Source organism: Carassius carassius, chromosome 34 (assembly GCF_963082965.1).
Source record: "Carassius carassius chromosome 34, fCarCar2.1, whole genome shotgun sequence".
In the NCBI taxonomy this organism is placed as follows: Eukaryota; Metazoa; Chordata; class Actinopteri; order Cypriniformes; family Cyprinidae; genus Carassius; species Carassius carassius.
The window spans coordinates 4,464,774-4,492,590 of NC_081788.1; the positions used below are offsets into that span (position 1 = coordinate 4,464,774).

The window sequence follows — 27,817 nt, forward strand, 5'->3', positions numbered from 1 at the left end:
CTTGGATGAGGTAGAGTAGCTAACATCATGGTGCCAGGACAATTGTCTCTCTCTGAATGTGAGCAAAACTAAAGAGCTGATTGTTGACTTCAGGAAGAGACAGCAGCAGCCCTATACTCCTCTTATGATCAGCGGAACCCCTGTGGAGAGGGTGAGCAGCTTCAAGTACCTTGGTGTAAACATCTCCAAGGACCTGACTTAGACTGCTCACATTCAACCTCAGGTTAATAAAGACAGGCAAAGGCAGTACCATCTGCGACAGCTGAGGAAATTCAGGGTCTCACCAGCAATCCTGAGGGGGCCATAGAAAGTGTATTGACTCAGTGTATCTCAGTGTGGTATGGGAACAGCTCCAGTCAAGACTGCAAAGCCCAGCAGAGAGTTGTGCACTTAGATGAGCGCATCTTAGGGTCTGCTCTCCCCTCTCTGCAGGACATCTACCTCAAACGCTGCAAAAGCAGAGCAGTTAAAATCATGAAGGACTCTATCCACCCCAGTAACCATTTTTTTACTTTGCTGCCATCTGGTAAGCACTTCTGCAGCCTGATGGCAAAAACCGAGAGACTTAGGAGGAGTTTCTTCCCCCAGGCCATCAGGCTCCTAAACTCAAAACCAACCTCTTAACATCTACATGTCTCTACTTAATATTCACTTTATCAGTAAGATCTTCATCATTCACTACCTCACATTGACATACTGAAAGTGTCTACCTGTTTGCACATTTGCCTCTTGTTTATTCCTGTGTATCTTAATATTTAAGACTACAGTATAATGCACATATGCACACTGCCTCTTGTACATTCCTGGGTATCTTAATATTTAAGAATACACTGAATTCATGCACATTATTTTCCATTTTATATTTAATTTTACAGTATACATCTTTTTTATATTTTATTCTTACATTTTTATTGTTTACTTTTATTTCATTTTTCATAGCTTTATTTATGTATATTTTCATCTGTGTTGTATTCTTTAATAATTGCACTGTCCATGGAGCGGACCTGACTTACATTTCACTGCTGGTTATATACTGTATGCTCTATATAATTGTGTATGTGACGAATAAAAATCTCAAATCTTGAATCTTGTTACCTCTCTTAAGTGTAAGTTCAAAGTATATCAAGTGTGTACTTGTTTAAGAACAGTTGCCTTTGATGGCTATCCAGATTGTAGCAAGGTGTCCCTCCCCAATGAGATTGGGTTTTAAGTAGGGTTCCTTAAATATATATATATATATATATATATATATATATATATATATATAGTACATGGAAATGCTTGTTTGCTTACTGTGTTGAGACAGGCTGTGTTTGGACTCGTACATTATCGCATACATTATCAGTGTTGTGCACTTGCTTAGACCTTAGAGAGAAGGTTAGTGTAAAGCGGCAGCGGTCGCGGCAGCCCTCCAGTTAAGCCCTCCTTCTGTGAAGACCGAAGAGTGTAAAGACCATCGACTCTTCTCTGTGTGACTCAACCAGGCAGGAACACCGGAAAGGGATATAAGTATTATTTTAATAAATATTTTTTTTTATTCTACTTGTTTTATTTCTGTTTCAGTTTTTATAACCAATTCTTACTATGTGTTTCCAGATCCCTACTATCACTACCACTGGCAAACCAGGCACCACACACTGTAGGCAGTTAAAAAACTTAACAACCTGCACACTTTGCCTATTTCTGCTAATACACTACTTTATTTTTCTATTGGTCAATGGAATTGCTATTCTGCTGTAAACAAAGCCGATCTCATTACTTATATTATTAGTCATTCAAAGCTTAATCTCATGGCCCTGACAGAGACTTGGATCAAACCAGAGGACACTGCTATACCTGCAGCACTCTCCAATAATTTCTAATTTTCCCACTCCCCCCATTTGACTGGAAGAGGTGGAGGTACTGGTCTGCTTATCTCTAACGATTGGAAATTTAGTCCTTTACCATCTTTGGGTATTAACAGCCCCTTTGAATCTCATTCAGTTACTGTTACCTACCCTCCTTTTATATATAAATGTTATAGTTGTCTATCGACCCCCTAGGTAACTTTTTGGATGAATTACATGTGCTGCTCTCAACCTTTCCTGAGGATGGTACTCCCCTAGTTATTCTTGGAGATTTCAACATCCACCTAGATAAACCTCTGTCTGCTGATTTCCACACTCTGCTTGCCTCTTTTGATCTCAACTGAGTGTCAACTACTGCTACTCACAGATCAGGCAACCACCTGGACCTTATTTATACACGACACTGCTCCAATGATCACGTACTGGTTACTCCACTGCACAGCTCAGATCACTTCCTCCTCACTCTTAACCTCAACATGGTCTCTGACACATCACTTACCCCCCACATGTCATCTTTCTCCCTCCCGGCTATCTGCAATGGCTTCATCTTCACTTCCTTCCCCCAAACTGTTAGCATCCTTTGATGTAACAGTGCTACTGATACTTTCTGCTCCACTCTTACATCTTGTTTAGACACTGTTTGCCCCTTGTCTTCCAGGCCAACCTGTACCTCCCCTTCTGCCCCTTGGTTATCTGATGTTCTACATGAACACTGTGCTAAGCTTAGAGCTGCTGAAAGGGCGTGGCGCATATCCAAAAATACTACTTCCCTTAATGTGTATCAGTCACTCCTCTCTTCCTTCTCTGCTAATGTCTCCACTGCTAAAATAATATACTGCCATAGCAAAATTAACTCTTGCATGCTTTTTAAAATATTTTCCTCGCTCCTTTGTCCTCCTCATCTCCCTTCTGCTTCATCTCTAATAGCTAACGACTTTGCCACGTTTTTCATAAATAAAATTAAAAATATCAGTGCACAATCCGTCAAGCTCTTATCACCAGCAAACATACACTCATTCACATCCTTCTCTTCACTCTCTGAGGCAGAAGTCACCAAACTCATCCTTTCTAATCATCCTACTAGCTGTCCGCTCGATCCTATTCCATCTCATCTCCTTCAAGCCATTTCTCCTGCAGTTGTACCTGCACTCACTCACATCCCTCCACACTGGTGTTTTTCCCTCATCATTTAGACAGGCTTGTATAACTCCACAACTTAAGAAACCCACCCTCAACCCATCTCTTTTAGAGAACTACAGACTAGTTTCCCTTCTTCCTTTTATTGCAAAAACACTTGAATGAGCTGTGTTCAAACAAGTCTCTGCATTTCTCACACAGAACAACCTCCTTGACAGCAACCAATCTGTCTTCAGAAGTGGACATTCAACTGAGACTGCCTTGCTCCCAGTTTTTGAAGCCCTTAGACTGGCAAGAGCGGAATCCAAATCTTCAATACTTAATCTGCTTGATCTGTCCACTGCTTTTGACACTGTTAACCACCAGATTCTCTTATCAACCCTACTGGCAAAGGGTATCTCAGCAACCGCACTTACCTATCAGATAGGTCCTTCAAAGTATCTTGGAGAAGTGAGGTGTCCAAGTCGCAACATCTAACTACTGGGGTACCTCAGGGCTCAGTTCTTGGACAACTTTTCTTCTCTGTCTTCATGGCATCATTAGGTTCTTTCATTCAGAAACATGGCTTTTCATACCACTGCTATGCTGATGACACTCAACTCTACCTCTCATTCCATCTTGATGATCCAACGGTACCTACTCGCATCTCAGCTTTTCACGTTTCACGGCTGATCACTGAGACGCCCTGCAATTCACTGAACGAGCCGTTTAACATCAAATATGCACTGAATATTAATATCTGAACTATAGTGAACACACTATCAATTAGCACAGTAACAAGATCGGCAGTTTAAGACATTAACTTGTAAGCACAAAACACAAGATACTTCTCTTTTCAATATGAATAAGGCTTTATTAGATAAATCTAAGACATATAAACTAATCTAACACATAAGCACATGCACACACATTCATTCAAGTTGCAGGAAAAAAGTTAGGGAAGAATGAGTTTAAGAGAACAAAAATGTGGAATCCCAAGTTTACAGCAATATGTGAAATTGCATAGACATGAACAGCCATCAATCACTTAATTAACCCTCGCATTGAGTTCCTCAATGAGGTTAAAATGATATAAGGTACACTAGTACAAATGTCTGGAGGAGTTACTTGCATCTCCTGTGTAAAGGGGGCTCCCTTTTTGTTTTTCATTGAAGGGGGGTTTCCCGATGTCGCTGATTGGCTGGAAGTTCAGTAGTCACTAAAAGTGATGTCTTGGGAAGCCTGTGGTTGGCTGTTGGCTGACGATGCAGAGTTGTGTGGGCTGATTGAATTTGAACGGGCACTCGAGGTCAGACTCAGAGACACAGCATTACAAAACTTAACTCAGAACACGAAACTCTCAAATGGAAGTCAAAGTCACCTTTATTTATATAGCGCTTTAAACAAAATACATTGCGTCAAAGCAACTGAACATCATTCATTAGGAAAACAGTGTCAATAATGCAAAATGATAGTTAAAGAAAGTTCATCATTGAATTCAGTTATGTCATCTCTGTTCAGTTAAATAGTGTCTGTGCATTTATTTGCAATCAAGTCAACGATATCGCTGTAGATGAAGTGACCCCAACTAAGCAAGCCAGAGGCAACAGCGGCAAGGAACCGAAACTCCATCGGTGACAGAATGGAGAAAAAAACCTTGGGAGAAACCAGGCTCAGTTGGGGGGCCAGTTCTCCTCTGACCGGACGAAACCAGTAGTTCAATTCCAGGCTGCAGCAAAGTCAGATTGTGCAGAAGAATCATCTGTTTTCTGTGGTCTTGTCCTGGTGCTCCTCTGAGACAAGGTCTTTACAGGGGATCTGTATCTGGGGCTCTAGTTGTCCTGGTCTCCGCTGTCTTTCAGGGATGTAGAGGTCCTTTCTAGGTGCTGATCCACCATCTGGTCTGGATACGTACTGGATCCGGGTGACTGCAGTGACCCTCTGATCTGGACACAGACTGGATCTGGTGGCCACGGTGACCTCGGAACAAGAGAGAAACAGACAAATATTAGCGTAGATGCCATTCTTCTAATAATGTAGCAAGTACATAGGGTGTTATGGGAAGTGTTTCCGGTTCCGGTTTACCTAAATAATGCAGCCTAAAAACCCTTTAACGGATTTAAAAAAAACGGATATTAAAAGCATATTAGTATGTTATGTGTATGCCAGGTTAAAGAGAAGGGTCTTTAATCTAGATTTAAACTGCAAGAGTGTGTCTGCCTCCCGAACAATGTTAGGTAGGTTATTCCAGAGATTAGGCACCAAATAGGAAAAGGATCTGCCGCCCGCAGTTGATTTTGATTTTCTAGGTATTATCAAATTGCCTGAGTTTTGAGAACGTAGCGGACGTAGAGGATTATAATGTAAAAGGAGCTGATTCAAATACTGAGGTGCTAAACCATTCAGGGCTTTATAAGTAATAAGCAATATTTTAAAATCTATACGATGTTTGATAGGGAGCCAGTGCAGTGTTGACAGGACCGGGCGAATATGGTCATACTTCTTGGTTCTAGTAAGAACTCTTGCTGCTGGATTTTGGACTAGCTGTAGTTTGTTTACTAAGCGTGCAGAACAACCACCCAATAAAGCATTACAATAATCTAACCTTGAGGTCATGAATTCATGGATTAACATTTCTGCATTTAACATTGAGAGCATAGGCCGTAATTTAGATATATTTTTGAGATGGAAAAATGCAGTTTTACAAATGCTAGAAACGTGGCTTTCTAAGGAAAGATTGCCTTCAAGTCTTAGACAGTGTTCTAGGTTATTACAAGCAGAGTTTTTAGGTCCTATAATTAACACCTCTGTTTTTTCAGAATTTAGCAGTAAGAAATTACTCGTCATCCAGTTTTTTATATCGACTATGCATTTCATTAGTTTTTCAAATTGGTGTGTTTCACCGGGCCGCGAAGAAATATAGAGCTGAGTATCATCAGCATAACAGTGAAAGCTAACACCATGTTTCCTGATGATATCTCCCAAGGGTAACATACTTATTGAGGTACTCCATACTGCACTTGTGATTGATAGGATACATCTTCATTCACTGCTACGAACTGATGGCGGTCATATAAGTACGATTTAAACCATGCTAATGCACTTCCACTGATGCCAACAAAGTGTTCAAGTCTATGCAAAAGAATGTTGTGGTCAATTGTGTCAAACGCAGCTCTAAGATCCAATAAAACTAATAGAGACACCCACGATCAGATGATAAGAGCAGATCTTTTTACAACTCTAAGGAGAGCAGTCTCAGTACTATGATACGGTCTAAATCCTGACTGGAAATCCTCACATATACCATTTTTCTCTAAAAAGGAATATAATTGTGAGGATACCACCTTTTCTAGTATCTTGGACAGAAAAGGGAAATTCGAGATTGGTCTATAATTAACTAGTTCTTTAGGGTCAAGTTGTGGTTTTTTGATGAGAGGCTTAATAACAGCCAGTTTGAAGGTTTTGGGGACATATCCTAATGACAATGAGGAATTAATAATAGTCAGAAGAGGATCTATGACTTCTGGAAGCACCTCTTTTAGGAGCTTAGATGGTATAGGGTCTAACATACATGTTGTTGGTTTAGATGATTTAACAAGTTTATACAATTCTTCCTCTCCTATAGTAGAGAATGAGTGGAACTGTTCCTCAGGGGGTCTATAGTGCACTGTCTGATGTGGTACTGTAGCTGACGGCTGAATGGTTGCAATTTTATCTCTAATAGTATCGATTTTAGAAGTAAAGTAGTTCATAGAGTCATTACTGCTTTGGTGTTGGGAAATGTCAACACTTGTTGAGGCATTATTTTTCGTTAATTTAGCCACTGTATTGAATAAATACCTGGGGTTATGTTTGTTTTCTTCTAAAAGAGAAGAAAAGTAATCGGATCTAGCAGTTTTTAATGCTTTTTTTGTAGGATATGTTACTTTCCCGCCAAGCAATACGAAATACCTCTAGTTTGGTTTTCCTCCAGCTGCGCTCCATTTTTCAGGCTGCTCTCTTTAGGGTGCGAGTATGCTCATTATACCATGGTGTCAAACTGTTTTCCTTAACCTTCCTTAAGCGTAAAGGAGCAACTTTATTTAAAGTGCTAGAAAAGAGAGAGTCCATAGTTTTTGTTACATCATCAAGTTGTTCTGAGGTTTTGGATATGCTAAGGAATTTGCATACATCAGGAAGATAACTTAAAAAGCAGTCTTTTGTGTTAGAAGTGATGGTTCTTCCATACTTGTAACAAGAAGTAGAATTTAAAATTTTGGCTATATGAAGTTTGCACAGAACTAAATAAGGATCTGAGATATCATCACTTGGCTGAATAATTTCAACACTATCAACATCAATTCCATGTGACAGTATTAAATCTAGAGTATGATTTCGACAATGAGTAGGTCCTGAAACGTGTTGTCTAACACCAGTAGAGTTCAGAATGTCTATAAATGCTGATCCCAATGCATCTTTTTCATTATCAACATGGATATTAAAATCACCAACTATTAAAACTTTATCTGCAGCCAGAACTAACTCGGATGTAAAATCACCAAACTCTTTAGTAAAGTCTGTATGGCGCCCTGGTGGCCTGTATACAGTAGCCAGTACAAACATAACAGGGGATTTATCATTAACATTTGTGTTTCTGGTAGGGCTGTCAAACGATTAATTTTTTTAATCGCAATTAATCGCTGAAGCTTCTTAGTTAACTGCGATTAATCGCGGTTTGAATTGCACGTGTAAAATTCTGTTATTTTGCATATCAAGGCAGTTCTAAGCCCATAATGTAGAATGTCTTACCAGCGTTTTCATTGGGAATCAAAAGAACACAAAATTTCCTTTTTGAACTTTTTTTATAAAAAAAAAAAAGTGCAATGTAGACCAACTTCCAAATATTAGGAGGAATAAAGTAACGCAGTGCTTACTTTGAGAGATTACATTTATCAGGCCACTCTCTTAAGCTACTTCAAAAATAAACAATAACATTATTAGCAAAACAATTCCTAGCTGGAAATAACAGCAATCAAGTAATATGTAACACTGGTAGGAAATTTCTAACTCGCTTATGACAAACAGAACAGTCTAAAACATTGACGGCCACAGCGGGATATTTGTAACATTTTCTAGTTTTAAATGAAGAATGTCATCCTTGTAATTAACCTGTGCTGAACATGAGTCTTTTCATTTTCTGAGTCGCTTCAAAAGCATTTTACCATGATGGGGGGCGCTAGTGTGCCGTAATGGAGTAGGTCACACTTTTGTGGAGCTCCGTGTATAATCCTCTTGTTTTATTGAATGTATACTGCAGCAATCGTTTTTTATGTCATAGACTATCGTTTAAGTTACATTCTAGTCTAGTGGGCTCATTTTAACGTCGAACATGCAAAGGAGCAAAGCTCAAAGCCAGAAAAATGCATCCTCTGCTGAGGCTAGCAACGAAGCAATACTAGCCGCTATCACGAAGCAAGGAGAAGAGCAGTTAGCTAGTGTTTCCAAGCTAGTTGATGACCTCAAAAAGACTATGGAGGGACGCCTTGATTCAATCGATGCACACCTGGCTACATTACAGAGCAAACATCACGAAGTGGAACGTCGCATAGATGGCATGGATGAGGCTCTAACAGACGCCGACCACCGCATAACGGCTCTAGAGTCCACTTGTAAGGAACTTCAAGCAGCCAACACGCGTCTCAGCGCTAAGCTCAACGACCTAGAAGGACGCTCACGCAGGCTCAACATTAGGATCGTTGGTATCAAGGAGGGTGAGGAAAACAGCCGCCCAGCTGAGTTTGTGTCCGAGCTGATTTCAAAGATACTTGGCCAAGAAAACTTCAGCAAACCGGTCAAAATAGATAGAGCTCATCGCAGCCTTAAGCCAAAGCCAAAAGAAAAAGAGCCACCCAGGGTCATCATCGCAAAACTTCATAACGACAGAGACGTGAGGAATATTTTACGACTAAGCCGACAGCGTGCACCGCTTAGCTACAAGGATGAGAGGGTGTCAATATTTCCCGACTTCACTGCAGAGGTTATAGCACAACGTCAAGCCTTCAACAGTGTTCGGAATAAGCTGGCCGATGCTGGAGCCAAGTGTACCATGCGCTTTCCAGCCAAACTTCAAGTGACCTATAACAAAGCAGTGAACGTCTTTGACTCACCAGCAGCTGCAGAACGGTTTGCCAACTCTATCACAAATGACAAAGAGTCAGACTAGTTGTTTGTGTATTTTGCAATAGCCATAGCCCTATTGCATAGATGGCTGAAATTTATCTTATGGTAGTCTAATGTGTTTTGATGCGCCGGCTGTGTTTATCACTGAAGTTATGCGTTCTGCATATTGTCATTTGCACTCTTTCCAATTGCAGTAGAAATTATTTGGTCTGTCCAATTTATTTTTTTCATTTTTTTTTTATTTATTTTTTTTTTTTTTATTTATTTATTATTATTTTTTTAAATGTTTTTTTTTTTTTTTTTTTTTTTTTTTTTTACTTTATTTTAATTTTCTTTCTTTTCTCTATGCTGCAGTATAAGATGTACGTTACAATAGAGGAGATCGCGGAGCTGTCGACTTTAGTCTAACTGCTTAGTTGGCTCTGTTATACCCGGCAGTCTCCAATCGGGATTTGGGATGTGCCGCTTAGTTCTTTGTTGCGGCTCTGGGGTTGTTCTGGGGTGTGTTTATGTGTTCTTTGTTAATCTGCCAGATCTATATTTTTCTTGTGCCAGTTCAAATTGTCTGTTATACTTTTATTTTAATGCAGGATAATCAGTCAAGTAGGTCGGGAGGAAGTCCTATTACTTTTACATCCTGGAACTGTAGAGGTCTTGGCAAAGCCATTAAGCGGGGTAAAGTATTTTCACATTTGAAGTCCTTGTCATCAGATATTACTTTCTTACAAGAAACCCATATTGGCCCAACTGATCAGAGGAGATTGAGAGCTGTTTGGTTGTCACAAGTTTACCAATCTACTTTTTCTTCTAAAGCGAGAGGGGTAGCAATTCTTATTCGTAAAACTATTCCATTTATATTTAAGTCCATGATAACTGACCCAGGTGGAAGATACCTTCTCGTCTCTGGAACAGTGAATTCTGTACCATTGGTCCTTTTGAATATTTATGCTCCCAATTTTGACAGCCCTGAATTTTTTTGCAAAATTTTTAATCTTGCTGCGGAACATAACACTCACAATATAATTATTGGAGGAGATTTCAATTGCTATTTAGACCCTCAGGCAGACCGTTCTTCCGCTAAAGCAGCCCCACAATTGAAGTCTGTACCTGTACTTAATAATCTGATTAAATCGCTAGATACAGTTGATATATGGAGACATCTGCACCCCATAAACCGAGAATACTCTTTTTTTTCATCTGTGCATGGTAGCTTCACCAGAATCGATTATTTTTTAGTTGATGCTAGACTAATATCAAGAGTCATCAGCTCCACATACCATAACATCTTAGTCTCAGACCATGCGCCTCTGACCATGAGGATTGATTTCAATCTCCATACACGTCAGTATAACTGGAAGTTTAACCCCATACTGTATTCAGACAACTGCTTTCAAGAATACATCTCTACTAGGATGTCAGACTTTATGCTGGATAATGACAATGGTGCTGTTTCAGACTCAACCCTCTGGGAGTCCTTTAAAGCTGTTATGAGAGGTCACATAATCTCCTATCAGTCAGCAAGTAAAAAAGCTAGGCAGAAGCGTCTCTCTGAAATTGAAACTGAACTTACTGCACTGGAGGATTCTTACCGAGGGTCTAAATCTGAGGATATCCTTAAAAACATTTTGAAGATAAAATATGAGTATAACCATATTCTTGGCGAACAGGTCAGGCACTATATTTGTAAATTAAAACAAAAGCACTTTGAGCTGGGTGAGAAGGCAGACAGGCTACTTGCTAGGCAGTTAAAAGGCGTGCAAGCTGATAGGGCGATTCATAAAGTCTCATCTCCAACCGGGCAGCTATTAACTGACCCTAAACAAATTAATGACAGGTTTTTTGACTTTTATAGCCAGTTATACTCATCAAAGTCTAAGTCCACCGATGCTGAGATTTCAGATTTTCTTAACGCACTGGACATCCCTGTTCTAGATGAGGTGATAAGGCAGGATCTGGACACTGATATCACATTGGATGAAATCAAAACAGCTATCTGTTCCTTTCCTAATGGCAAAGCCTGTGGTCCTGATGGATTTGGTATAGAATTTTACAAGGCACATATAGACATCATCGCCCCACTCCTTCTTCGTATGGTAAAGTGTTCTCTGAAGGATGAGATTTTTCCCAGCTCGCTTTATGAAGCGCATGTTTGTCTTCTCCTGAAAAAAGACAGGGTTGACACTGATGTCACATCTTACCGTCCTCTAAGTTTGCTGAACAGTGACCAGAAAATTATTGCAAAAGTTCTTACAAATCGATTAAGTAAATATATCAGTGCCTTAATTCACCCGGATCAATCAGGTTTCATTCCAGGCAGATTTTCTTTCTCTAACACTCGCCGCCTGTTAAATGCTATGTATTCTGATAGGTTACCATACGCTGCTGTCATATCGTTAGATGCCCAGCAGGCCTTTGACCAAGTCGAATGGAGATACATGTTTGCCACCCTTGAAAAATTTGGCTTCGGTGGCACATTTATGAAGTTGTTAAGAATGCTATATGCACGTCCAAAATCCTCTATTTTGACTAATTATGATAGGTCCCCTTCATTCTTGCTGGGTCGTGGCACTAGGCAGGGCTGCTGCCTTTCTCCTATGCTCTTCGCTTTGGCCCTTGAGCCCTTGGCAATAGCCATTAGAGCCAGCCCTCAAATCAGTGGAATAAATTGTGGCTCATCTGAGTGTACCATAGGCTTATATGCTGATGATGTAGTCCTGACCCTGTCAGATGTTAGGTCATCCATGTCCCCCTTACTTGATCTGATAAAATCCTTTGGTCAATTCTCTGGATTTACTATTAACTGGAACAAAAGTCTGTTCATGCCCCTATCTGATGGCCTGGATTCTAAATATCTTGAGGATCTGCCATTCAAAGTCTCCAACGATCAGTTCAGATATTTAGGTATCAATATCACCAAAAATCCCAAACTTCTCTTTAAATGTAATTATCTCGATCTGATGGACAAGCTTAAAGTCATGGTAGATAAATGGAAACTTCTCCCCCTCTCCTTAATAGGGCGTATCAATATTATCAAGATGACTGTACTTCCCAAATTTATTTATCTTTTTCAAAATGTGCCTATTTTTCTTACAGCTGCTTTCTTTAAATCTTTAGACTCTATCATTTTGCCCTTTGTATGGGCCAACAAGCCCCCCCGCATCTCTAAAGCGCACCTACAGAAACCTACTACTGAAGGTGGTTTGGGCCTGCCTGTTATGCGTCATTATTACTGGGCATGTAACGCCAGAGCATGGGTATTCTGGTATCATGCCCTATGCACTAATGATGAGAGTAACCTCTGCCCCAAATGGCCTTTGATTGAGTCCCACAAGTTGAAAACATTTTCTGGAGCTTCCCTCGGTGCCTTTTTATTTTCAAATCCTGATTCATCTATCAAACAGCTTAAAGGTGACTTTATTTTATCAAACTCTTTGAAGATTCTTAGACAAATTAAGGGTGTGCTGAATCTCCCTGAGCTTTCATTTTTTGCTCCCATATGTCATAACCCTTCCTTTAAGCCAGGTCTAATGGACTCAGTGTTTGCACACTGGACAGAGAAGGGCCTTGTAACTGTCAGTGATCTTTATATTGACAAGTGTTTAGCATCTTTCGCTCAACTTAAGGAGAAATACTTGCTACCATCTAGCCATTTTTTCCGTTATCTCCAAATTAGAAGCTTTGTAAAGGAATCAGTACCCACACAACACGAGTTTTATCGACTTCTTACGCGTGAACCCACATCCAAAGGTTTGATTTCACAGTTTGTTGCCCTTTTTCCATTGGCTACCTCCTCTCTTCACATTAAAGAAGCATGGGTTAAGGACACAGGAGAAGAGATTGATGATGGGCTCTGGTCAATAGCATTAGAGAGAATCAAAGCATGTTCTATCAATGCACGACTTCAGCTTATTCAGTTTAAAGTTATCCATCGTCTGCATTTTTCAAAAACCAAACTGAATAGGATTTTCCCTTCTGTCTCTGCCGCTTGTGATAAATGTAAGGCCAGTGATGGGACCTTGGGTCATCTTTTTTGGGCATGTCCCAAGCTCACAGCCTTTTGGGGTGAAATCTTTAACTTGTACAGTGTCATATATAAAACTCCATTGAAACCTGATGGCCTCTTTGCAATATTGGGTTGTACCCCATACTCACTAACTCTTTCTATAGACCTACAGCAGGCCCCCATGTTTGGTATGGTCATAGCAAAGAGGATTATTTTAAGGGAATGGAAATCTGTGTCCCCTCCCTGCTTTAAGATGTGGTTGAATGATATGGTATCCTGTTTATACTTGGAGGAGCTGCGTTACACTTTGTCAAACACCCAGCGCAGGTTTTGCAAGATCTGGGGGCCTTTCACTGACTATATTAAGAGACAGGATGAATCTCAGGTGGAAGTTTGATATTATTATGTATTATTTTCCTATTTTCATTATGTGAATTGTTTTCATTTCAAGCCATCAATCAAGTGCTGGGACTCTGCCCTTAACTTTGGGCTTCCTTGACCTCACTTCTTCCCAAAACCATGGAACCCTTACTCATCAGAACCTGTGGACATTTTTTTCAGTTCTTGGACTGGATTATAGATACATGCTGGTATCTTTTATAAGAACTGGCAGTTATTGTTATTGTTTTTGTTTTGTTTTGTATTGTTGTGTCCTGCCTTGTTGGCTTGTGTCTGTCTGTGACTGTTATGCAGAAAACCTTTGAAAATAAAATTATAAAAAAAAAAAACCTGTGCTGAACATGGATGAAAAAAAAGTCCAAATGACAGTAAGATTAAATGAAAAATAGTGCATGATTGGACATGGGATTCAGAACTATCTGAGTTCTAAGTTGTCTCTCCTATTTCTTTTCTTTAACCCAATTGCTAACACACACCAGTCTGGTGACATTAGCAGTGGACAGTGCTGCTCTCTTTTTTTGCAAAATGTGACCAGAGAGTGAGAACAGTCTTTCACACGGTACCGTTGTTGCAGGTGTAGCCAGATATTTTTGTGCTAGAGGTGCCAAGGTTGGGTAGGCCCTTGCGTGTCCAGACCACCATTCCAATGGACAGTCATCAATGGAGATGCTGGGCTCACCTCTGTACCGATCCACAGACGTGTCAGATGCTGGGTCTTCTTCATCATCTGAATCTGATGCAGCAGCTAACAGAAAGTGCATCTTCTTTTTAGGTGGACCTTGCTCAGGTTCTCTACGAGGCTCAGGTTGCTGGGCACTCTCCTCTTTAATCAACTTCCAGACTTCCTCCCTTTCAGATCTGGGAAGGCATTTCAGATCCTTAAATCTGGGGTCAAGCGCTGTTGCCACTTTCAACCACTGGAGATTGGTGCTTTGTTTTCGCTTTGATAGGTCAGATGTGAAGGCTGCTTTAAACCGGAGCACATAACCTGGATCATCGTCAGAACCAGTCATCAACCGGAACAAATGACACAGTGCAGGCAGGACCGCGGAGCAGGATATGTACTGTTCTCCTCCCAAAAGCTCAGTCACATATCTGCCAAGAAACATAAAGCTCAATCAATTACCAGTTATAAAAAAAAAAAAAAAAAAAAAAAGGATGAAGTTAAGCTCCAGTGAAATAAAATTCTAAAAACTCAATTTTTAGAGCATGTGTGTAGGCCTTCCTCCTCTTCATCTTACAGTGCTTTTCATATACATATAACCAATGTTTAAAGCTACAAAAGCAGCAGCATCTAATTTTAACAATAACTAAATGATTAAAGAGAGACTAATAAATCAGTCACATTTTAATTTTCAACAAAACAAATTCAAAATATTTACCTGCATGGTTCAAGGAGTGTTTCAAGCTTTTCGATCTTCTCCAGTTCTGCATTAGTCAGCATGGCTGGTGTGCCTCTTTGTTGATGGAGTTCAAGTGTAGCCTTGACAGCGTCCTTGTTTCTCAGAAGCCGGGTGATCATGCTGAGAGTGGAGTTCCACCTTGTGGAAACATCTTGGACGAGGGGCTCCTGTGGCTGTCCCAACTCCTCTTGTTGTGCTCGCAATTCAGCTGCATTTGCTGGACTATGCTTAAAATGTCCAACCAATTTGCGGCATTTTGCCAAGACATTCTCAAGACCACTGTCACGGAGTGACATTGTGATCGATCTTTGTAAACTGTGCGCAACGCACGGCATGTGCTCATATGGCAGGAGTCTTGCTGCTGCTGTCATATTACGGGCACTGTCGGTGCCAATTGTTGTCACCTTCCCCGCAATTTCCCACTGCTCTGCAACTTCAGAAAATTGTTCAGCACATTTTTCTGCAAAGTGCCGTTCTTCTGAGTGTTTAACCGCTAAAGCAAACGAATGCAACTTCCAGTCAGCGTCTATGTGGTGTGCAGTAACTCCAAGATAATTCTGGTTGCTTACTGACGTCCAATGATCCCCGGTTAATGCCACAGCATTTGCATTTCGCAGGAGATTGATTTTAGATTGTTTCTCAGCTTCATAAAGCTCCTCTATGCGAGCAACAATTGTTCCCCGCGATGGTAACGTGTAAGCCGGTTCAGAACTTGCCAACCTGATTACATCCCTGAGACCCGAATCTTCAACAATGTTGACTGGTCTGCAATCAGTTGCCACCCATCTGGCGATTGCTGTGGTTAACTTATTTTCATCCAAGGGTCTGCTGCGACGCCCGCACTCAGGAATAGTTCTTTGGCGGGGCTGCGGCTTGCTTGGCAGGGAGGCGTCAGGTGAAACACCGGGGTGTTTCGCCTGGAGGTGGTAACTTAGACTTGACGTGCTCCGATGGTAGCTGAACTCCTTGAAACAAATGCTGCATTGTACCTTAGTGTTGTCAACGGAACCGTCTGATTTTTTTTTAAAGTTAAACAGGTTGTTTAATAATCCGGTCGTACTTTTTCTATCCATCACCTTTTACCGCTTCACAAACCAAAGGGGCTGACTACGGGCTGGTCAAAGGGACAAAACGGCTTACCTGAAATGCGATAAAAAAAAAAAACGCGTTATGGATTGTTTTTAACTAATCGCGATTAATGCATTAACGCTGACAGCCCTAGTTTCTGGATAATGTTAAATCAAGCACCATTACTTCAAACGAGTTATACTTAAAGCTTGCCCTCTGAGAAATCCTGAAAACGTTGTTATAAATTGAAGCAACACCCCCACCTTTGCCTTTTAGACGCTGCTCATGTTTATAACTGTCACGATCATTAGATGGAGTGCCCATGAACTTCAGTAGAGGGCACTCCAATCAGGACCATTCCACATCAACCACCAGATGTCACTTGGACTCTAGCACCTCTCATCTGTTGCACCACACCCGAACTACATTCCACATGAGTCACTGCATCACAATCACCCTGCCACACCTGCACATCATTCATCAGCCAATTTCCTTGCCACACCTGCACCTCATTTTCACACACATAAAAGCAGCACACTCACTCCCACTCTCTGCAAAGTCTTGTTTAGCCAGTCTGACATTTCCGAGCATTTTCCTTGTGTTTTCCTTCTGTACCTGACCTTTGGATTGTTTATACCGACTCTGATTGTCTGCTGCTTGCCCCCGACATCTGCCTGCTTCTTTTATCGATTCTGGTTATCCCTACATACCTGACGCCGTTACTGATCATTGCCTGTCTGACCATTCTCATCATTAAAGTTCTGCACATGGATCCGAACGTCTCTGTCTCATCATTACAGAAGACTTCGCCAAACCAGGATCCAACAGCTTTATTGAACCCCAGATCAGGTATGAAGCCAGCTAAAAGTTCATTCAACCCTGTAGGTGTGCTTTGCTCCATTTTTCAAGATGGCCGACCAATTGAGCTCTTTGTGGAGGAATTCATCCAGTATAGTCACCTTTTGCCTGGGGATGAGGATCTGGTAAAGGACTGTTTCTGGAGTGGTCTTGACGCTAAGATAAGCTTAAGTTTACCAGAAGAAGACCCAAGCTGGACCCTGGGACAGTTTATTGACTTTGTATTGCAGTTTTGTGGCTCTCCCTTTACACTTGAGGAGGTCACTTCTCCAAGGTATCCAGCTCCTATCCGTTCGGTGGTCCCTGTACCTGAGCTTCTGCATAAGATGGCCGCCAGCCCAGCGCCGCTGCACAAGATGGCCACCAGCCCAGCGCCGCTGCACAAGATGGCCGCCAGCCCAGCGCCCCTGCTCAAGATGGCCGCCAGCTCAGCGCCGCTGCACAAGATGGCCACCAGCTCAGCACCGCTGTGCAAGATGGCAGCCATGGTCGACTTTCCAGAGTCATGTCAGGTCCCCGTCGACTTTCCAGAGTCAAGTCAGGTCCCCGTCGACTTTCCAGAGTCAAGTCAGGTCCCCATCGACTTTCCAGAGTCAGGTCAAGTCACCACTAACACACAAGAGTCAAGTAAAACCACAGTTAAACATCATGAGTCTAGTCAGCTCACCATTGATCAGGTCCCTGATGATTTCCCAGAGTCGAGTCACGTTCCAGTTGATTCCCCAGAATCAAGTCAGATTCCGGTTAACCTTCCAGAGTCGAGTCAGGTGCCCATTGACTTTCCAGAGTTGAGTCAGGTTCTGGTTGACCCTACAGAGTCGAGTCAGGTGCTCGTGGACCCTCCAAAGTTGAGTCAGGTGCTCATGGACCCTCCAGAGTCAGGGTTAGTCACCGTTGACCCTCCAGAGTCAGAGCTAGTTCCTGTGGACCTTCCAGATTCAAATCAGGTGACCGTTGAATTTTCAGAGTTGAGTCAGGTTCCGGTGGAACCTCCAGAGTCAAGTCAGGTGCTCGTGGACCTTCCAGGGTCAGGGTTAGTCGCCGTCGACCTTCCAGAGTCAGGCTTAGTCACCTTTGACCCTCCAGAGTCAGGGCTAGTTCCTGTGGACCTTCCAGAGTTGAGGCTAGTCACCATTGACCTTTCAGAGTCAAGAATAGTCACTGGTGATCTTCAAGGACAGAGTCAAGTCACTGGTGATCTTCAAGGACAGAGTCAAGCCACTGGTGATCTTCAAGGACAGAGTCAAGTCACTGGTGATCTTCAAGGACAGCGTCAAGTCACTGGTGATCTGCAAGGACAGCGTCAAGTCACTGGTGATCTTCAAGGACAGAGTCAAGTCACTGGTGATCTTCAAGGACAGAGTCAAGTCACTGGTGATCTTCAAGGACAGAGTCAAGTCACTGGTGATCTTCAAGGACAGCATCAAGTCACTGGTGATCTTCAAGGACAGCGTCAAGTCACTGGTGATCTTCAAGGACAGCGTCAAGTCACTGGTGATCTTCAAGGACAGCGTCAAGTCACTGGTGATCTTCAAGGACAGCGTCAAGTCACTGGTGATCTTCAAGGACAGAGTCAAGTCACTGGTGATCTTCAAGGACAGCGTCAAGTCACTGGTGATCTTCAAGGACAGCGTCAAGTCACTGGTGATCTTCAAGGACAGCGTCAAGTCACTGGTGATCTTCAAGGACAGCGTCAAGTCACTGGTGATCTTCAAGGACAGAGTCAAGTCACTGGTGATCTTCAAGGACAGAGTCAAGTCACTGGTGATCTTCAAGGACAGAGTCAAGTCACCGGTGATCTTCAAGGACAGAGTCAAGTCACCGGTGATCTTCAAGGACAGAGTCAAGTCACCGGTGATCTTCAAGGACAGAGTCAAGTCACCGGTGATCTTCAAGGACAGCGTCAAGTCCCGGTGATCTTCAAGGACAGCGTCAAGTCACCGGTGATCTTCAAGGACAGCGTCAAGTCACCGGTGATCTTCAAGGACAGCGTCAAGTCACCGGTGATCTTCAAGGACAGCGTCAAGTCACCGGTGATCTTCAAGGACAGCGTCAAGTCACCGGTGATCTTCAAGGACAGCGTCAAGTCACCGGTGATCTTCAAGGACAGAGTCAAGTCACCGGTGATCTTCAAGGACAGAGTCAAGTCACAGTCGTTCTTCAGAAAACAAGTCAAGTCACAGTCGATCCTCAAAGAGCACAGTCAAGTCCCCAATGATCTTCATGAGCCAAGTCAAGTCACAGTTGATCTTCATGAGCCAAGTCAAGTCACAGTTGATCTTCATGAACCAAGTCAAGTCACAGTTGATCTTCATAGTCAAGTCACAGTTGATCTTCATGAACTAAGTCAAGTCACAGTTGATCTTCATGAACTAAGTCAAGTCACAGTTGATCTTCATGAGCCAAGTCAAGTCACAGTTGATCTTCATGAGCCAAGTCAAGTCACAGTTAATCTTCATGAGCCAAGTCAAGTCACAGCTGATCTTCATAGTCAAGTCACAGTTGATCTTCATGATCCAAGTCAAGTCACAGTTAATCTTCATGAGCCAAGTCAAGTCACAGCTGATCTTCATAGTCAAGTCACAGTTGATCTTCATGAGCAAAGTCAAGTCACCATTAACCTCCTTGAGCCAAGTCAAGTCACAGTTGATCCTCAGAAACCAAGGCAAGTCACCAATGATCTTCATGAGCAAGGTCAAGTCACCATTAACCTCCGTGAACTAAGTAAAGTCACAGTCAATCTTCAGGAACCCAGTCAATTCCCAGTCGATCTTCATGAATCCAGTCAAATCACCACTGATCTACCAGAGCCTCGTCACATCTCAGCCGCACTTCCAGAGCTCTCGTCCTATTCTGTCACGGCCATGGAGGCCGTCTATGAGCTCTCATTCGTTCCGGTCATGGCTACGGAGGTCCTCCATGAACTCACCGCCTGCCCTGTCATGGCCATGGAGGCCAGCTACCATCTCAACACGGCCACAGAGGCCGCTATTAACCTGTTTATGTTGCCTGTTTCAGTCCCACCTGACCAGACTTGCTCTCCTGTGCCATCAACTCCACTGTGGTGGTCCTCTGCTCCGTCCTGGTGGGCTTCTGTCCCCTCTTCCCAGCTGTGGTGGTCGTCTGCTCCACCCTGGAGGGCTTTTGTCTCCTCTTCTCAGCTGTGTTGGTCGTCTACCCCACCCTGGTGGGCTCCAACGCCTCCTGCTCTGCCTTGGTGGACCCCGTTCCCGAGTTAGGCCCACGGCGGGTTCCTGTTATCGAGTTAGGCCAATGGCGGGTTCCTGTTCCCGAGTTAAGCCCATGGCGGGTCCATGTTTCCCCTGTCAGGCCCAGGAAGGGCCCTTGTTTCCCATGTCAGGTCCAGGAGAGGCTCCTGATCTCCATGTTAGGCCCAGTTCTGCCTGTTCTGCCCCGGTCCTCGACCACTGCACTTCCTCATGGACCTGGCCCTCCATCCCTCCCCCTGTTCTGCCTCTGCTCCAGATTGTTTTGAGCGTCTGGAAGCCGCTCTTTTGGGGTGGGGGCTATGTCACAATCATTAGATGGAGTGCCCATGAACTTCAGTAGAGGGCACTCCAATCAGGACCATTCCACATCAACCACCAGATGTCACTTGGACTCTAGCACCTCTCATCTGTTGCACCACACCTGAACTACATTCCCCATGAGTCACTGCATCACAATCACCCTGCCACACCTGCACATCATTCATCAGCCAATTTCCTTGCCACACCTGCACCTCATTTACACAGACATAAAAGCAGCACACTCACTCCCACTCTCTGCGAAGTCTTGTTTAGCCAGCCAGTCTTGTTTCCGAGCGTTTTCCTTGTGTTTTCCTTCTGTACCTGACCTTTGGATTGTTTATACCGACTCTGATTCTCTGCTGCTTGCCCCCGACATCTGCCTGTTTCTGTTATCGATTCTGGTTATCCCTACATACCTGATGCCGTTACTGATCATTGCCGGTCTGACCATTCTCATCATTAAAGTTCTGCACATGGATCCGAACGTCTCTGTCTCATCATTACAATAACAGTGATCTTGGGGGGTGGACTCATTTAAAATAATGTAATCATCAGGTTTTAGCCAGGTTTCTGTCAAACAGAGTACATCTATATTATGATCAGTGATCATATTATTTACAAAAAGTGTTTTCGTAGAAAGGGATCTGATATTCAATAAGCCAAGCTTTATCATTTGTTTATCCATATTGCTTCTGTTTTTTATTTGTTGAACCTCAATCAAATTGTTAATCTTAACTTGGTTTGGCCTTTTTTCGTATTTTCTAGTTCGGGGAACAGACACAGTCTCTATAGTGTGATATCTAGGTGAAAAAGTCTCTATGTGCTGAGAATTAACTGACCTCTGTGATGGGAGGCAGCTAGCAGACGGTTGGTTTAGCCAGTCTGTCTGCTTCCTGACCTGGGCCCCAGTTAGTCAGGTATAAACACTAAGACTATTTGCCATATTTCTAGAGAGAAGAGTGGCGCCACCCCAGGAGGGATGAAGACCATCTCTTTTAAACAGGTCAGGTCTGCCCCAAAAGCTCGTCCAATTGTCTATGAAACCTATGTTATTCTGTGGGCACCACTTAGACATCCAGCCATTGAGTGATGACAATAAAAGAAAAGAAAAGAAACTAAAGTAAAAGAACAGAAGTAAAGTTTGACGAGACTAGGTGGTGTTTCTTCTCATCGTGGCTAAGTAGCAGCAGGCGTGCAGGCCGAAGCACGCTGGAACCGCGCTCAAAGAACGATTACAGTGATGATTAAACGCATGACTAAAAGCAAAAGCTAGGAAGCTAAAACCAAACTAAAATCAAAATTTGATGGTGTCCTGAGTATTTAAACTGATGTTGTCTTGACCAATTATATATTGTTTTGGCTCTGGGTATCATAAATCATATGTTATCTTATCAAGCACGTGGTCCGAATTTTCCCGCTCTTGCATGGTCTAATTTTGGACATGATTCCTATAACAACAATATGATACATTTGACAAATAACTGATGGTTAGAAACATTTCAAGCAAGCAGATTGAAGCACAAACATGCTAAACAGGAATATGAATCCTTAAGCTATCCTATAGTTATTAAAAGACATACACAATAAGTGATTATAAACATGATAGCCAAATGTGTGGGCTACATATAAATGAATATGGAGTTAAGCGATGGACTGATATTCATTTATAAGTCATTTTGAGTTAATTTTGGTCCATCTATACATAGAAAAGACAGTTTCTGTGCCATTCTCTGACAAAAGATGTTCTGAAGGGACCAGAGGTTAAGAGGTCCCCTTAGGAATTTCAGTCTGGTTCTGCTAGGTGGGGGGAATTCAATCCAAGGATCTTGTTTATTACTCTCATGGGTTTACATGTGCTGGCCGGTGTTGCATCTTGATTACTTGCCCCAAATTTGACAATCTCTTCTCCGAATTGAAATTGTCAATAGTTGTTCTAGTGGTGTTAATGTTGAAAAATGTTAAAGAGTTGGAAAGAGTGAAAGAGTTGGTTGGTTGGTTATCTTGCTTCTGACTCTGGCACTAGGAATGATTTACGACCTCCTGTTGCCTTTCTGAGGAATTCGGCTCGTGTTTCAACCACAGTCCTGATCTACTCTTTAATTTGTCTGGTTCACTACAACAACCATCACCTTCAACTCAACCTTGCCAAGATAGAACTGCTTGTGGTTCCAGCAAACCCATTGTTTCATCACAATTTTACCATAAAGTTGGGCACATCAACTTAACTCCTTCAAAAACAGCCAGAAACCTTGGAGTTATGATTGATGACTTTCTCAGACCACATTGCTAAAACTGTTCAGCCCTGCAAATTTGCTTTATTCAACATCAACAAGATCAGGCCCTTTCTTTCGGAACATGCTGCACAACTCCTTGTTCAAGCTCTTGTTCTGTCCAGATTGGACTATTGCAATGCTCTCTTGGCAGGTCTTCCAGGCAATTCTATAAAACCTTTACAATTAATCCAGAACATGGCAGCAAGATACATTTTTAATGAGCCGAAAAGAATACACGTCACACCTCTGATTATCAATTTGCACTGGCTTCCAATAGCTGCTCGCATAAAATTCAAAGCATTGATGTTTGCCTACAAAACTACCACTGGCTCTGCACCCATTTACCAAAATTTGTTACTTCAGACTTATGTACCCTGTAGAAGCTTGCATTCTGCAAGTGAATGTCGCTTGATTGTGCTATCCCAAAGAAGCACAAAGTCACTTTTACGGACTTTGAAATGAAATGTTCCCTCCTTAGCCATCTTCAAGAATCGGCTTAAAACACATCTCTTCCATCTTTATTTTACCCTCTAACTTTAGCACTCACTATTCTACAATATTCTATTCTATTCTTTAAAAAAAAAATCTAACTACCTTATCTAATCTTTTTGTATTCTATTTTCTTTTCATTTTTTATAAAATTATATATAAAAAAAACTCTTAACACTAGTTTGCTCTATTCATTTTTTATTCTATCTGTTTTCTTTTCATTTATTATGTAACGGATATGCAGTTCATCGATTCATGGGTTCTGAACTAATGAATCACGGTTCGTTGAATCTAAAACAATGCAAACCCAAAGCTTGTAGATTTTGAATTCAGGCATATAAACCCAACTCTCTCTAAACTAAATGCCTGGCCTGGCGCCAGCCTGGCTGGAATTAAATTATTTACGACACTGGACGAGAAATTCAACAGTCACGTGAGCACCCTCAAAGGAGAAACGAAACACATTCCACAACACACACACATATAAGCACACACACAAACAAACTTTTCTTTACGCTCTTTATGTAAGTCCTTAATAATATGTATTTTGAATAGGTTTGTATGTTGCATAAAATGGTTAATCCTGTTATGTGAGGATTATAATTTGCTGACTTGTAAATGGGAAATGTTTTTGGAAAGAATGTTCTCACAAAGAGTCATGATTCTGTAAACCTACCCCCCTGACCAGGTCGTAAAACTTTATGACCTAACTGACAGAACAGCAAAGCCAGATCACTGGTACCTTTTCTCAATGTATTCTAAACTGGTACCCTTTCTCAATGTATTCTAAATGTATTGAGTATTGCTTTTTGGTGCATTAGATGTTTTCCATAATCAAAAATTGGAGTATCTACAATTTTATCGTGTGTGTAATTCTGCATATGAATGTAACATTGTGTTTCTATCAGTTATATATGTCATTTTTGGTGTCTGTGAAATCATCATGTTGTGACCAAACTATCCACCTATAGTAAAGGTGTGTTAAATGTATTAATCTGCAATTACGAACTTGCTAGAATATCACTGCTGAAATCTGATAAGCCATAACTTATTAGAGTGGGTGGTTCCCCAGAGACAGAGGAACATTTTTCCCGCTTCAGATCGCGGACGTTCATTGGTTGTTCATGCAAACAGAGGCGTGAACCAGTCAAGCCATAAGAACTGACCAAGGAAGTTTATCCTTCTTGACCTTCTTCTCTTGTCCCTCTGACTTCTCGGTCCTCTTCTATCTCCGTTGATCTCCGCACAGCGGATGAGAGAACAGCCTGTTCTCATGGCTCTTTCAGGAGCTTTCATCTCCGTTGCTTTCATCTCCATTGTTTTCATTTCTTTTACTTACTAAGTTCCTCTCTACACGAGGAAGACGAATCATTACGTTTGTTGGACCTTTCAAATATCGCACTATTCCGCAGAAGCCCCGGAAGACACGAAAGAACACGCCTAGCTACAAAGGAGCACGCTCACACACACGCTGGTCTGGCGAGTCACAAAGTGACCACATGCAAGTATCATTCTCTATGGAGATTTAAATGCTGCTTAAAGTTTGTCTATTACCTTTTCAAGGTGATTTGATTCGTTGTTGTCTTTCAAGGGTTACTGTCTGTGAGTTTGCATAACTGAGCGTAATTCTGTGATCACGCTTAATTCTCGTACCTCTCTCTCTCATCCTCTCTCACTCATTCTCTCTCTCTGGGAAGTCGTGGCCTAATGGTTAGAGAGTCGGACTCCCAATCGAAAGGTTGTGAGTTCGAGTCCCGGGCCGGCAGGAATTGTGGGTGGGGGGAGTGCATGTACAGTTCTCTCTCCACCCTCAATACCACGACTTAGGTGCCCTTGAGCAAGGCATCGAACCCCCAACTGCTCCCCGGGCGCCGCAGCATAAATGGCTGCCCACTGCTCCGGGTGTGTGCTCACAGTGTGTGTGTGTTCACTGCTCTGTGTGTGTGCATTTCGGATGGGTTAAATGCAGAGCACAAATTCTGAGTATGGGTCACCATACTTGGCTGAATGTCACTTCACTTCACTTCACTCTCTCTCTCTCTCTCCCTCATTTGGATTCCGTTATGTCTTGTACAAAGTTTACTGTCTGTATTGTCGTACGCGTATTTACTATTGTGTGATTTGTAGTTTGATGTATTATTAGTTCAATTATTAAAAACCAATATATATTCATGATTGCCTCTAAGCGCTCACATCACGAGTCAATGAAATGTCTGATCTTTAGATACAAGCTCTTTACTTTTTAGTAACCAAAATTTCATAATGATAGGATAATGTTTTCACGGCCAGAAAATATTTTTCCTTGAATTATAAGAAGTGATAACTTTATTGAAAGTTGATAAGTTAATCTTACGGCCGTTTGCTGGACAAACCACTGTTTGATTTGTGGTAATTTACAGTAAAAGATATCACTATTATTGATATGAAGAATGGAATATTGACATATTAATGAGTAAATTACAGTGCCTTGTAATGAGTTATTGATGTATACAATTGACCTATTTTTCATCTTCAATAATTTTAATTAATTAATTAACTGTCATATGAGATATATATATATATTAATCATATTCCTGATTAATTATTAAAATTCCCTATATATCATTTGAGTTAATTATAATGTACAACCCAGTGCGGCTACATTATATTATATTAAAGCCCTTGCTACATGTGTGCTGTGTTTAAGCTAACTGAGACTTTTTTGAGCTCTTTTGTTGTTTCTGATTGCTTCCATTGTACTCATTTGTAAGTTGCTTTAGATAAAAGCATCTGCTAAATACTAAATAAATAAATATATATATATATATATATATATATATATATATATATATATATATATATATATATATATACAGGAAAATGTATGTGCATTGAGGCTATAGAGCACATTAATTTCTGAAACACCCTCAGTTTTTAATTCTGAGCTGTTTTCATTATTAGTAGCTCATTAGGCAATAGCACAGAATTTTATGTGGCAGTAGACTATATGCTTCAGAAACATAAATCAGCGCATGCCTATCAGTACCATAACATGATTGCTGTACCTGCTGATCACTGCATATTAATTTTGCAGTTGATAGTGTCAACATAGTTACACACAGTCCTCTCGTAATTAAACTACCTTTACTATTATGACATGGCGTGAACGCACTTTAGCATTCAGCTCGTCCAACCCCAATCAAACACACCTGAACAAGCTAATCAAGGTCTTCCAGATTACAGCTACAGGCAGGTGAGTTTGATCAGGGCTGGAGTTGACCTGATCTCCTTGGGTCTTTAAAACCCCATTTGACAGCAGTTTCTATTGCAGTGACACTTATTTTTGTTAGTTTTGTATGCCCTGTTGTCTGCCATTCTTGATGCACCCATTCAGTGCATTTTTCCAGCAGGGAAAATTGTGAGATTGCAGATCAGGAGGATGACTGCTCTAATGTACTGCTCGTTGATTGCCGTTTTATTGTGTCTTTCTGGATACTTAAACACAACAGATGCTACTCAAGGACAAACTGCAGATGAGACAGCCTGATCTCACAATCAAAACGTACATATTTAGACGTAAATTAAAACTGTCCAATACGTAGGTGCCTTTACGTATTTACAGTGTCATTTACATATTATCTGGACGTAATTACAGGTTCGATACGTATCGAAATTTACGTAAAAACAACCTCAAATACGTACAGATAGAACGTGTTCTCTGAACAGTCAGTTATCCATAGAAATTTTGCTCATGAAGCTGCTTTTCAATGCGTATCAGATTACTTTTTTAAATATGTATGTATACTTTCCCTTTTTATATTTTTTTTTGATAAATGTAAGATCCCTATACCTCACCCGAACCTAAACCTACCCATTTTATACAGAATGTTAAAAGAATAAAACACAATTTTAGTAAAAATATAACATTAAAACGTTATTTTGAGCCACTAACGTTAATCTTACACCTACCCCTAAACCTACCCATAACCATTTCTTAAAACTACATAACGTTACTGTTATAAATAAACAAATAACAGACAAACAAACATCATGTTAATGATTTATTTTTTGCGAAAAAATATCAAAAGTGGTACCAAAAGTAGTTCAAATGATAATGAGTTCCAGTCGCAGTCCTCTTTGGAGGTAATAGTTTTTATAGGGTACAGAGCAGAATTTAATTTATTAATCCATGAAATTATGAATCTGTCTTCTCTCCGTGAAGGCGCACTGGCGCAGTACTACTGATTTCAAATGACTATCAACTGAAACACGACATGTCGCAATCTGTGACGAATTATGTGAGAACCAATGAGAGTTCGATATTAGTGCCGTAAACCATGTCGTAACGTTCCTGTGGCGCACTGGCGCTATTTTCAAATTCGAATCATAACGAGCGCGGGCTTTGACTGTGACGGACGCTGTTGCTGAGAATGAAGATGAAGATCGATTGATATGGATATGTTCCTTGCAAACATCTGGATTCTAAAGATATGGAGTACAGCAAACAAATAAAATGGATGTGATTTGTAATTTTATGCTGTGCTTTTGTGTATCCATGGTTTGCAGCATGCACAGAAATGTTATTTCCTATTAAGTAGATGAGTAAACTGCTTTCAATAAATTCAATAAAAACATTTATTGATATGACAATTAAATACAACAGATTTAAATCATTAAAGCCACGATTTTAAAA

General features: G+C 41.3%; 1 protein-coding gene across 1 annotated transcript in view; it reads right to left on the reverse strand.

Annotated features, from left to right (window-relative positions):
• Window positions 1-11,189: 11,189 nt before the first annotated feature.
• Window positions 11,190-27,817, reverse strand: part of LOC132114734 (NLR family CARD domain-containing protein 3-like) — a 54,943-nt gene continuing 38,315 nt past the window's right edge. The window contains exons 9-10 of the mRNA XM_059523023.1: window positions 14,204-14,619; window positions 11,190-11,281 (exon numbers count right to left, since the gene is read on the reverse strand). Of these exons, the coding sequence (XP_059379006.1) occupies window positions 11,190-11,281; window positions 14,204-14,619 (508 nt within the window). The remainder of the gene's footprint in view (window positions 11,282-14,203; window positions 14,620-27,817) is intronic.